Raw genomic sequence first — 13,612 nt, 5'->3', positions numbered from 1 at the left:
CGTTTTTATCGGGTAGACACAAACCCTTCCCATGTGGGCTGAGACTCATGGATCCAGTCAGCATTGTCCCAGTGTGCCCGTCTTGATCATGTGTGACGTTGACTGTGTGGACTTGCCCGGCGAGACCAGGGCCCCCCACGTTCTGAAGAGGATGTGTTTTGTGTCTCTGCTGCAGGAATTGCTTACTTAGGAGGTGTGTGCAGTGCTAAGAGGAACTGTGTGCTTGCCGAAGACAATGGTCTCAATTTGGCCTTTACCATCGCCCACGAGCTGGGCCACAAGTAAGTATCAGACCCTGTAGTCCTGTTTGTTTGAGTTCTTTTTTGAATGCAGATGTTTCACTTGACTTGTCTATGTTCTCAAACAGTGCTGCTCCTTGCCTTTGTTGCTTCTGCAGTAACCCCAGGTCAGTTCACCAGGGTCCCAGCCCTCAGGGACCCCACGAGCTTACTGCACCAATTGGCTTGGGGATTTGAAATGTTAACTTGATGTGCACATCCATTGTTAAAGCCAACAGAGCAGCGGGAAGAGGCTCTTCTCAGGATGTCCTTATTTAGATGTACTTCCTTCCCTGCACGAGCATGCTCTTTGATCCACTCTTATTATTCACACAGTGAGATGTGTCTTTATACAGTTGACTTTGCATTTCTTTTTCAGCTAATTCTAAAGTCCAACTTTCTGAATGTAGAATTTAGTGTGTGAGTTTTGAAGAATTAACAGCTGTGGATAATAGTCTTTGCACACATTATGATTATGAGAATGCAAGGGTGTCAGATTACTCATCAACAGCCGGCTTGTTACGGCCCATTGAATAGTCAATTTAAATAAGGTCGGTTTGCACACAGTGATTCTTCCCTTTAGGATGAAATAACCCTGGAACCTTTGAGCCCATAGATGTCTTAGGGAGAGTCTGAGGTGGTTCAGATGAGGAAACAGAGGGTCAGAGGGGTTGTTGAGTGGCTGGCCCCAGGTCGTGATAACCTGCAGGAAGCCTCAAGTGGCAGAAAGTCAGATGACGGTGACGCTAAAACTGTGGCCTGAGGGTTATTCTTTTTCCTAGAGTGTCTGTTTTATGTTTCTCTGAAGGAAAGATTGTGATAGGACTGCTTACGAGCTTAAAAGAAAATTACATTTAGGAGGCCAGAGCATGCAAAACAGTGCAAAGGTTTATATTGGATTGAATAGAACGTCATTAAATGGAGATCTAGTTCTTGGAGGAAAAAATTACTGTAAAGGTTTTCTAATGACCTGCACAGTCAGATGCCTGGGTTCTCGGCTGCTAGCTCAAGTTTTTACCAGAGTAAAGTCAGTGTATAAGGAGTATCAAAGCGATTGTTTTCCTCAAGCCTTTGCCATATCTGTGGCTTGACTTTCTGTTTTTGTTGTGGTGGTTTGTCTAGTCCCATCTTAAGTTTCTCCGTTCCGTAGACGCTTTTGGGAGTTGGCTTTTCCACGCCTGTTGTGCCATAACGTGAGTAGGGCCAGGGAGTGGACATGACGCTATGTGCATTTCCTGGCGTGGCAGGAAATCCTGTGTTACTGACCCAGGAGCTGGTGCAGCAGGCTGAGCAGTTGCCTCTGAGTACGGAGTTAGCTCATCTCGACACTATTTTTAAAAATATTGGTGACAGTCCTTTGCACATACTCTCTTTTAAACGAAGTTCAATTGCATTTGTATTAATACCTCTGAGTCCTTAAAATCCTGTATCCAAGAGTGATTTGCTGGGGGAAAAAAAAAAGTATAAATTGGGAATGGGTTTGGCAAACATCTTCCCACCATCAAGGGACCCAACCGGCATTCCATAGTACCTAAGAATCACACAGTACCTAGTGATTATGAGAATGCAGGCACGTCCAAGCACTTAACCGACATCTGGGCCGTTATGGGCCTTTGAATAGTTAATTTAAATAAGGTGAGTTGAGCTATAGTTACATGAACTGCAATACGCCATGGCAGCATCCGGCAGCATGGCACATGCTAAGTGCCATTTGCCCATACGTGTGGGCGCACACACGCTGCATGGAGGTCTTGTCTCATCAGACGTGAAAAACAGAGGGCCATTTTCTCCCTGATGACGTGTTGGAGTGCGACGGATCCAGGCGTCCCCAAACTGCGGCCCCCTGAGGCCATTTATCCGCCCCCCACCCAACCCCCCGCTGCACTTTCATTGGTGGTCAGTGAGAGGAGCACAGTATGTGGCGGCCCTCCAACGGTCTGAGGGACAGTGAACTGGCCCCCTGTGTAAAAAATTGGGGAACGCCTGGATCAAACCCTGGCCTCCCTGCACCGGAGGTCTGCAAAGATCAATGGTTAGATTCAGACACACTTTAGTACCCTTTAGCTATAGTCTGTTTAGAATTTCTTGGAGGACTCTTTATAGCTCACTATTGAACTCTAATTACCTACAAAAACAAACACCTTATTGTTCATCAAAGCCAGTAAATCTTGCTAGCGTTTGGCCTGCCGGCTCCTTGGGTGATTACAGTTTTCCCAGGGAAGTCTGTCCTCTCTGATTAGTTGCAAGTGTTGGGAAGCAGATCCCCGGAGGGTGAAGCCGCGTCCTCCCCATCCACAGGCCGCTCTGGTTACTGGGGTCTGGTTCCAGGCCACCTGGGCTGCTGGAAACGGCCAAGACGAACCTACACTCTCAGCAAAGCCACGGACCCGGCTGCTTCACAGACACAAAACCTGAAAGCCGTTCTGTATTTCGGAATACAGTGGATCCATTTAACTCCATGTTCCTGAGCTTATGTGAGGAAAGTCTCCAGGTTGCTCACCCAGTGGTCCCTTACTGTGGAATGCTGATAAAATGAAACATTTCTGTAGGGAAGGTATGCTTGTGTGCGCCTTTGCACACAGCTGCAAAGGTGCACCTCTTCTGTCACTTACCCAATGTGCATCATAGGGTGACTGGTGTGAGCAACTACCCTAAGATCGGATTGTCAGGAGAAAAAATTCCGCTTCTGTATGAGCTACACGTTCTATTTATCAGACAATGAGTTGCACAGATGTACGTGATTGTGTTTCTGCGCTGGCTGTCAGAAAGCACAAAGCTAGATTTAGGGCTCGTTTTCAGCAATTAATTCATCTGCATCCTAAATTATACTTTTCACCCTCTTCTCTTTCTAGTGTCTCTTCATATGCATGGTTTTATTTTTAATAGTTCAAACATAATTTATTTGATACTATAAACTGGCTCTAATCCAATTTGTAATCACATAGGTCCTAAATTATAATGAAATTTAAAGTTCTTACCATGGTAATGTTGGTAATGCTGCTTCAGCCATGAATTGGTAACATGCTAGTGATTCTTACCTTTGATCAGCTCTCTCATTTGTTGAGCACCTACTATGTGCTGGGTACTGTTCTAGATTTTCTGTGTTTATCACACCATTGAGTCAGATCGATGAGGTAGGTATTCTATAGCTTTTACCTTACAGGTTAGGAAACTCGTATTGCTTTGTTAAGATTTATAGTTACTACTTAATATGATTTGAGATCACTTATATGATTATATGTGCTGCAATAAGCCCATGAAAATAAGGATATAAGTTACAGGAAATAAATAATAAGAGAACTTATAGAGTCAAACACCAGGGGACCTTCAGTTGAAGGGAAGTAATGTTCATGTATGTAGCTGCTGCTGGCTGACCAAGGACAATGACCATGTCTTGGAGAGGGTTTCCCTAGGACACCCAAGTACTGCAGATGAGATTGACAGCTTTTTCTTTTTGAGAACAAACAATGGGGCAGTCATTTAATTAATGGAAGTTCCAGACTATTAGAGTGAAAGTGATGCCAGTGAAAATGATCAGTAGTTGTGTGGTTTTACAGAAACATGGAACAGGCTTCATTACGTATTAATACAGAAATGAATCTGAGATTTTAAAAGCTTCCTGCCTGGGGCCTTCTCAAGGATCCTGCCTCTCATATGTCATCATTAACTCCATTGTAACCGCTGAGCTGAAGCTGTGGATTTATTAGATTGACAGCTTTCTGATTCTCGGCCCTGACAAAGGAGCAGGCTGCAGAACACTCCCCAGCCTCGCTGTGGACAGGAGCTGGAGGATGGCATGTCCTGGTGCAGGTGGAGTGTGAGAATCTGCGGAGGGCTGCCCTTTCTGCTGCCCGGAGGAAGAGCCGTCCTGAGCAGCAGTCACGCTGACATCAGCCTGGAGGTTCCTAAATGTACACCATGCCCTTGGTTGCCTTCTTGCCCATGAAAGGCTGTTCTGGTGGGCAGCTGAGTGCTACCTTTGGGTTCAGCTGGTAATTAGAAATGTTGGCAGCGTTAAGTGTGTGGAAGGCAGCTATCTCCCTTTCCATAGTGGTATCTTGAGAAATGCACCTTAAAGTGAGTGTTCAGGGTCTCCTTTTGTCTTTCTCCATCCTGCGGGGACCACTAGAAACCAGCAGCCCCTGCGCATGGGAAGATGGCGACAACAGGCATCTTTTACCAACTGATACTTGTTGAGACAGAATCCACGAAACGGTGGGGGCGGGCGAAGTTCCTTGAGAGAAACAGCCCAGCTGGGATGCACGCCCCAGGTTTTCTCCTTCAGGAAACCCGGACAGGGTGCCTTGTCCTGGAGGTCGGCATTCAACGTGCCGATCACAATTTGGTTTTAAAGAGAAAGAGGAAAATCCAGAAGTAAGCGTTCGTTTCTCTCAGGGTCAGGCTCACCTCTGCTTGGTCATGGGAAGGACTGTCCCCTGATGAAGAGTAGAAGCTCAGGTCCATCCTGACTGCCGGGAGAAAAAGCAAAAATAAACCCCAGATCAAGGAGGGAGTGACTTTAGTGTGACTTTGAAGTGACTGGGTGTAACGCAGCTGTTGGAATTTTAGCATCTATTGTCGGCTGTCATTTGGAAGCTACAGTATCTAGCGCATAGCTGCGTGAAGCTGCTGAGAGTGCCTTGTGTTTTCAGGGAGGTGGGTCTGGTGTGGTGCAGCAAGGTCCAGGGGAGGTGCCCGGTGGAGGAGCTGGTCCTAATGTCACTGCATGCAGGAGGGTGCAAAACCAGGGGTCCACCAGTCATTCTGGGCCTAGGGAAACCCAGGTCCCTGTGCCCGCATGCACCTCAATCAGGTAAGGCCACAAGCTCCCGGAAGAGGTCTGGGTGAGGTGACAGTAGAAGGGAGGGAGTCTGCTTTGCACTGTCTGCCTCCCACAGTGAAAAGCTTTCCCATTGCAGAAAGTACACCTCTGCCTGTGTTGCATTGAGGAGTGACTGTTAGATAAGCCTGAGCTGACCAAGGGTTGAGGAATGCCTGGCCTTGGGAGCGAGCCCAGCCATGGGAGGTCTCCAGTGCACGTGACAGCAGCGCCACACACGTGCTCAGCCTCCTGCGGCCTGTCTCGTGGAGGAGCTTCTCCAGCCCTGCTTCTCCTGGGGTTTTCCCTGCCACCCCTCCGTCCTTGCTTCAGTCAAAACACCATTCTCTTCCCGTTCTGGAATTGACCTCTCCTGTGGTGGAGAGGCCCAGCCCGTGGCCTCTGGAAAACACTGTCTTGATGGAAGTTGGGAACTTGGCGTAGATGGTGCGTAGCCGTGAGGCACAGGAGGAGCACTGGGCGTTTGGAAATGCAGTGGCCCAGCCTCACTCACCCTTGGTTGATGCGCTCGCTCTCGGGGAAGGGGCTCAGGAAGACTCGAAAAAAAAAAAGATTGAGCACATCCAGGTGGAGAGCCGCGGGAGATGCAGCGTCGGAGGGGCCCGTTGTTGCTCTTTGTGGCCTCGTCTGCATTCTGCCGCCATCTCTTTCCTCCATGCGTCCAAGGCTGCAGGCTGAGCGGCCAGCACCGGGTCTCCCTCCGTGCTGAGCCCAGCCGCACTAAAGATAACCCGCCTGCTTCACCTCTCTCGGTCATCTTGCGTGCCATTCGCCTCGCCACTTCCGAGTGAGCACTCAGGGCCTGGCCGTTCTGAATGTTGCCACCATACACAGGCTCAGCCCTGTCCCTAGTCTGGCAGCTCCCAGGAGACCTCGAGGAGGACGTGGCACAAAGTGAAAAGGGACCTTTGGGGGAGCCACGGGAAGCATGGGCCTGATAGAAGCCTGGACACAGAAGAGGCAGAAGAGCAGGTACAGGGACAGGTGGGGCCCTTCAGGGACAGAGGGCAGGTGGGATGCCCCCAGGTGCAGGTCACATGCGAAGCTTGGTCTCCTCCGATTTTCATTACTTCGGATGCTTCCAGCCAGATGGGATGCTGTGCCGAGGTGAGTTTGGGACAGCGGATGTCAGGAAGGATGCCACATTGACCAGGGCCGCGCTTGCCTGGCCTGCAGCTCAGTACAAGAAGGAATCCGATCCCTGACAAGTGTGGTCCATGGGCAGTGGATAGATGCGTGTCTGGGGAGTGATGGGGAGGAGGGAAGGCAGGGAGAGAGTCGCACAGGGGAAATGTTCTCATAACTGGAGTTGACGTGGTTCAAATGAAAAGAAATTGTCTCAGTCCCAGAACAGGAAGGAAAGCAAGCCGTGATCCAGATGTGTGAAGCATGGAAAGGCTTGTCTGTGATTTGTATTACGAACGAGCCAGCCGGCACAGTGCCGTGGGGACATGGAATGGATGCAGGACAGACAGATCTAGGCAGGCAGGTAGCCACCAGCAGACAGCCGTGGGTGGTGGACGCTCTTGCCCCAAATGTTTGCCCTGGGCGCTCCACCTGGTAGGCACAGACGTCAGATGGGCCGGCATTGAAAGGAAGGTAGCAGAGAGAGTGACTTTCTGGGAATGTCACAACTGTTTGGAAATCAGTTTGGAAAGCCCTCTCCCACAGAGGGAGAGGGAGCATGCTGCTGTTCTAGTTGGGATTAGGACAGTTACGTTCACATAGGGGTTGGCCTTGCTGGAGGAACAGAAGAGCAGGTGCCTTCCCCCAGGAAGAGCTGCAGCCTAGGACGGGCTCTAGAGCGGGTTTCCCAGCAGGTTCTGCCTGGGCCTCATCCCCAGCTCCCACTTACCTCTCACGGCCTCAGACTTCCCTTCTCTACTGAAGGGTCATTGGTGGCGCTTGTGGTGTTGAAGGGTTCTCAGGTTTCCCTCGGGGGAGCCGGGAGTGATTCCCGAGTACACTTTCCTCTGCACTTGGCCCCCGCAAGAGTCGGTGTGTGAGCATCCACTGGGCACAGCCGTCTCACCCAAATTCCAGAGTTGTTCAAAACATGCAGGCCTTTTATTTATTTTTAATTTTTATGGGTATATAGTAGGTATACATATTCATAAGTTACATCCGATAGTGTGAGACAGGCATGCCGTGCTTAAGTCAAATCAAGGTGTTTTGCTGGGGAGACTTGCAGGGTTTTTCACTTTGCAAGCCACGAACCTCCTGGTGCCTTGGCTGTGATAGAATGAGCTGGTGACTGCGGAGGACCCACGGGGCAGCTGGTGCTCTGCCCCACTCGGCATTGCCTGGTTTCTGGCTTCCTCCCTGCTCCCTTTCTGACACACAAAGAGAAGCAGAGTCTCCTGTCCCCTCCCCAGCAGCCAATCTTGGACGGGAGGTGCGGCTGCAGCGAGCATGTGTGACCCTGGGTTCTGTCTAAATGGCCCTCCTGCCATCGGCCGCAAGTCCCCGTGGCCCTGCTCTCACGGGTTGCAGGGAACCTGCATTGCTGTCCTCTGGGATCTCATCATTGACACAGAGTCATGTGCAAGGCGACGACAGTTCTTCCAGTTTTCTGGAAAACCCAGCGCCTCTGTTCAGAAGAGGATCTCAGCCACAGCCGTCCCAAATCCCACCACACCAGGCCTGATGCCTGGCTTGGAGGGAGGGAAACTCCAGCAGAAAGCTGTTGAAAGCTTGTCGGCAAGCAGGCAGATGTGGTCCCACCTGTACTGTGAGCAGCGTGTCCCAACAGCTGTTGGCTGGACCTTAGTGTTGTGATAGGAAGTCGAGACGTGGGGAAGCTTCCTCCGCCCCCAGGGTTTTGTTACTGTCATAAGGCGGGTGACACGCGCTGTGCTGGCATTTGTCTCTGCCCCAGGAATCCTGGGCATTTAATGATCAGGTAGATTGCCTTGCCTGAACTAATGTCATCCAAGATGGTGTTTGAGGAGGCAGGAGGAAAGTTGAGTTTGGCTAAAGAAAGAACCAGATTCCGAAATCCCCTCAGAACTTCCAGACTCTTCCAGCAGTTAGCGGAGATATCATTTTCTTGTGCCAGAGCTTCTGGCAACTTCAGTTGAGTGACTTTTCTCGTGGTTCTTGGAGCTGGAAGGGATGTCCAGAGTCATCTTAGTGTCACTTTGCAGATCCTCCCTTCTCTCAGCGCTGCGTGGCTGAGTGAAGACTCGGACCAGAAGCTCGGGCTGCAGCACGGTGCCCTTCCCACACGTGAACAGAACCCAGGCCAGTGCTGAGCCCTGCCCAGGTGGCTTTCCTGGTAAATGGAATCTCTTAACCCTTACTTGGCTTACACATCTAAGGTTCCCTTAGTCCTCAGGTGGCAGGGGTGTGATCGGATGCAGCTTTCTCTGCAGAAGCGTCCCCATTCTTCCAGGTGTTGGTTTCCTCCCTGGAACCCTTGTCCACCTAGTGCCCGCTGCCAGTGGACAACATGAAACCAAATACCTGACTTCTCCAGACCCGCCCCTCCTGGGCTCTCCCCTGCTGTCCCTGTGTCCTTGCTTCGGTCAGCTGTTCTCTTCTCATTTGGGAATTGACCTCTCCTCGAGTGGGCAGGCCCAACCTGTGGCCTTTGGAAAACCCAGCCTATGGCCTCTGGAAGAAACCTGAATGCTTTTGGGGAGCTTGCCACCAGTGTCATGTTCCGGGAAAGGGCCCGTGTCATCTCCATCTGTTGGAGGTCACAGATGACTTACTCTCACTTTGCACTAAGGTGGTAGTTTTGCCAAATGACAGTGGCAGAGAGAGCCCGCAGAAGGGCTCAGGGGCCTGGGAGAGCCACGGAAGCATAGACTTTGTGCCTGACATCAGAGCAGAATACGGTACAGTATTTTCCGGGGACCAGCATGAGGATCTGGGAATGGCCTTTCTTAGAACGAGGGAGGTGATAATGTTCTTAGCAAGTTGCGGGAAGCGTGAGTAAGGCATCCTTTTGTTCAGCAGAGCTTCACTTCTGCGGCATTGAGAGGGCCGGCGCCCCGGGAGCCTCAGTGCTGTATACCTCACGTGCGATTGGTAGCAGCAGCCAGGAGAGCATGAGAGGAAGGCAGGTTGATCCGTGTTGCGCTGAGCTGGGGAAGAGTAAGGGTTTTCAAGGTCCTGGTGATGCTGATGCAGAGGTGAGGCAGGCACCCGCTGGGAGAAGCTGGACCCTGTGATGCTGTGCTGTGTCACGTCGGGGCCTGAACTCGTGCCACACCTTGGCCACCGCTTTCCAGGTTGCATGTAGGTGGATTGCGAAAGAGAAAGACAGGGCGTCCACACAGCAGTAGTTTATAGAAGTCAAACTCGGTAAGAGTATCCCCATAGCAAGGACATAGCAGATCCAGGAGGACGCCTGCCATGAGGCAGCTTCAGACACTGAGGACAAGTGACAAGATGCTGCCGATGACCCAGAGGACTGCATGGGTTGGTTTCTGGTCCAGGGACCCTTAGCAGCAGCACATGCTCCTGTTATTCCTTCCACACAGGCGCATGTGCTGCTCGGATAAATGACACCCTAGTGAGCCCACAGTTGGTTGTGTCAGTGGCTCTGCATTGGGAGAGCACCTGAATTAATGAAGGGCCTGCGCTTCTTGGTGGCACATGCTCTGTGATCACCCAGGGAGGTCAGAAACTGCTCCCAGCAGCAGGAGGAGAGTTATAAAGGAAGAGGCAGCCAGCTTCCAGCCAGCTGCCTGGTGGACACTTGGCTTACTCGGCAGAACAGGCTCCCAAAACCCCCCTCTGTCTACCATCCCCTAGTTGAGCTGTCCTTTCTGATTTAACAGTTGTCATCTAAAATTCCTATGTCCTATACCCAGGTCAGAATCTGGCAGAGTGAGGAAGCTCCACATTTGGTGCTGCACACGGTGGAGAAAGCAGCCTAAGGCTTCATCTTGTGCCTTGCACTTCACAGTGTAGTCCTGGGGCCGGCAGCCTGACTCACCTGGGAGCCTGCTGGGGGGACTCGCGTGCACATGATAGTTTGAGACAACCAGTTAAGGACGTCCAAGGGCGGTCCTTTTGGTCCACCCCATTCCTCAGTGCGATGCTCAGCGCTGCAGCTGCAGGTGTATGTAACTTGGTGGATTAAAGCAAAATCTTTTTCTGTCTTGTTTCTGGGGGGGTGTTTTCAGGATAGCTTTTATACCCCGGTTTCGGAATCTCTTCTCTGATCCCTGCCCTTTGTCCGGGTTTCTGCCTCAACCTCCTGAGTAGCTGGGACTATAGGTGCATGCCACCATGCCCGGCTAATTTTTTTGTATTTTAGTAGAGATGGGCTTTCACTGTGTTGCACAGGCTGGTCTCAAACTCCTGAGCTCAGACAGTCCACCCGCCTCAGCCTCCCACAGTGCTAGGATTACAGGCGTGAGCCATGGCCCCTGGCCGGCCGTGCTTTGCCGGCTGTGCAATGCCGAAGGCTTCCAGGCATCATCAGCTGGCTCTGGAATTTGATGCTAGGTTTCCGTTCCGCCGCCTCTACCGCCTGGAGACCAGGTTTCTTAGTAGGTATGCTTGGGACAGCCACCACTGATCCCACCTGTCAGAGGGACCTCACTCTAGCCCAGACAGTTAACTTGACACCTCGTAAACTCTGGTACATTTTTGGCTTAACTGGAGCACATCAAACTCTTGGATGTTTACAAACTTGTATGGAGACATGCTGGTCAACCTGAATTTGGGTTTCCCATGAAATGGGGGTTTTCCATGTAGAAGATGGAAGGAAGCAGCAGGACTGACTGTCGGAAACACTGAAGCAGAGTGTTAGACACGCCCTAAAAATCCCAAAGCAGTGGGTTTGGTGTGTGTGTTCTTCGTTGTTGTTTGAAGAGATAGGGCCTCGCTCTGTCACCCAGGCTGGATTGCGGTGGTGTGATTACAACTCCCGACTGTCTCAAACTCCCGGGTTCAAGCACTCCTCCCACCTTAGCTTCCCAAGTTGCCGGGACTACAGGCTCACACCACCTGGCCTGGCTGTTGGCGCTCTTTGACTTGCCAAAAAGGCAGACCACAGGTCCCTGTCCCCAGGCTGTGACATGCTGACTTTGCTGTCTTACCCTTTCTTGGTCTCTGATTCAGTGTTTATGTTCAGTTTGGGGGCAGAGGCTGAAGTGTGAGTGACTGTGCCTTTCCTAGGGGGTGTTGTCTTCCCACCCTCACTGCTGGGGACCCGTGTGTGAAGAGCTGGTTCTGTGGCTGCCTTTTTGGGGAAATATGGAGTTGGCAAGTCAGCCTGTTGGAGTGTCTTGGGTCAGGTATGAAAAGCATCATTTTCTCTTTCTAATTTGTTATATTATTACCCATGGCCTAGAAGACCAGTGCAGCGTCCAGATGTTGGTTGGAGACTTCTGGTGTCTGGGGATTTACAGTGAACCCTGAAGTCCAGGAACCTGATCCCTTCTTGCTGCAACATGAATCGTGTCCAGAGAAGCTGTCACCTCTTGCAGATTGAGCCTGGTACCTGCCTGGCGTTAGTCCTCAGTGATCCTTGTGTTTATAGCAGCTCCTACAAAGTGACTGTAAAATTCATTTCTTTATGAAAGGTGGCTCAGGAAGGAAAGCCAAGGGGGCCGATTACCAAAGGGAAAGAAAGAGCACCCTAAAGCAATCATGTTTTCAACCTTACAGATTTGCAGAGGGTTGTAAAGATGCTTTATTTGAACACGGCAGGCACACTGACAGATACGGCCTGCTGTCACTTTATCACTGGGTGTGCTCATCACCACCTCTGGCCCAGCAAGTCTCACCTCACACACCAAGGACATGCAGTGCACCTTGTGCCATTGGGAGCTGAGGTCCTGGGTAATGGAGGAGGTGATGAGAGGTCAGTAGTTGCTTCACGTGAGTCTGGCTCTCTGGGTCCAGATTAAAAGAACTTATTTGCAAAGGGGAGTGCCAGACCACCCCACAGCAACACCAAATTTAACAACCGTCTACACAGAAAGCACCTTCACAAGAACCAGAAATCAGGTGAGCACTCACAGTACCTAGTTTTAACTTCATGGCACTGAAGGAGGCACTGAAGATGGTAGGAAAGACGGTCTTGAATTGCCAGGGCAGCTTCTCCCCCTCCCTGAGCAGCAGCTGCCAGGTAGCACGGGGAGGTGATCTCTGCTTGGCGGAGGGAGAGCACAGTGAGTGTGGGACTTCGCGCTGAGCTCAGTGCTGCCCTGTCAAGTGTGATATGGTTTGGCTCTGTGTCCCCACCCAAATCTCATTTCAAATTCTAATCCCCGTAATCACCATATCTCAAGGGAGGAACCTGGTGGGCGGCTTGCCCCATGCTGTTCTCGTGATAGTGAGTGAGTGCTCATGAGATCTGATGGTTTTATAAGGGGCTCTTCCTCTTTGCTCTTCTCTCTCCTGCCACCATGTGAAGAAGCTTCTTTTTTTTTTTTTTTTTTTTGAGACGGAGTTTCGCTCTTGTTACCCAGGCTGGAGTGCAATGGCGCGATCTCGGCTCACCGCAACCTCCGCCTCCTGGGTTCAGGCGATTCTCCTGCCTCAGCCTCCTGAGTAGCTGGGATTACAGGCACGCGCCACCATGCCCAGCTAATGTTTTGTATTTTTAGTAGAGACGGGGTTTCACCATGTTGACCAGGATGGTCTCGATCTCTCGACCTCGTGATCCACCCACCTCAGCCTCCCAAAGTGCTGGGATTACAGGCGTGAGCCACCGCGCCCGGCCGTGAAGAAGCTTCTTGCTTCCCCTTTGCCTTTGGCCATGATTGAAAGTTTCCTGAGGCCTCCCCAGCCATGTGGAACTGTGAGTCCACGTGTTAAACGTCTTTTCTTTATAAATTATCCAGGCTCAGGCACGTCTTTATAGCACTGTGAAAAATAGACTAATGCAGAGTGGAAAGCAAAACTGGGCTGAACTCAGCTGACACCCATGGAGGGAGCATTTAGACTGCCCTAGTTATAAGGGGAATCACCCATCTCAGTGGCTGGAAATTGAGTTTTGGCAAGCATTTCCTCCAAGGGCTAAAGTGCTCCGGGGTTCTAAATAAACTCGAAAGGCAGTTGAGGGCACAGGGACTGAAACTGCTGGTTAAGTCCTAGTGCTGTGTTGGGCTTGGAGCCAGTGGACTTGGGGGGCGTGCAACTTACTGAGACACTAGCTGAGGTGGCTAAGGGAATGCTTGTGCCACCCCTGTCCCAACCCCAGGCTTTGCTGCTTGAATGTTCTCTAGTCAAAGCTATAGAGTAAAAAAAGGAAAGACAAGACATACAGGTTGGAAAATAAGAAATAAATCTCTTTGAAAGTTACATGATTTGTTGTAGAGAATCTCACAGGGATTCTACAAAAAAACTTAGCACTAATAAGTGAGTTCAATAAGGTTGCAGAATACAAGATAACACAAAAATCAGTTAAGTGTCTACATACTGACTGCACAGGTGGAACACAGAACATGAAATCTCATTTAAAACTGTTACAGAAAATGCTTAGGTGTAAATCTAACAAAACATACACAGGATCTATATTATGAAA

At 50.6% G+C, this 13,612-nt stretch overlaps 1 protein-coding gene across 1 annotated transcript in view; it reads left to right on the top strand.

Moving 5' to 3' along the window:
• The window catches only part of ADAMTS17 (ADAM metallopeptidase with thrombospondin type 1 motif 17), a 309,441-nt gene that overhangs the window by 132,444 nt on the left and 163,385 nt on the right, over positions 1-13,612 (top strand). Inside the window, exon 8 of the mRNA XM_074400099.1 lies at positions 176-281. Coding sequence (XP_074256200.1) covers positions 176-281 — 106 coding nt within the window. The remainder of the gene's footprint in view (positions 1-175; positions 282-13,612) is intronic.

Source organism: Saimiri boliviensis, chromosome 5 (assembly GCF_048565385.1).
Source record: "Saimiri boliviensis isolate mSaiBol1 chromosome 5, mSaiBol1.pri, whole genome shotgun sequence".
Lineage (NCBI taxonomy): Eukaryota > Metazoa > Chordata > Mammalia > Primates > Cebidae > Saimiri > Saimiri boliviensis.
Note: the sequence above shows the minus strand (reverse complement) of the source record. Positions and strands in the feature narration are given on the sequence as shown.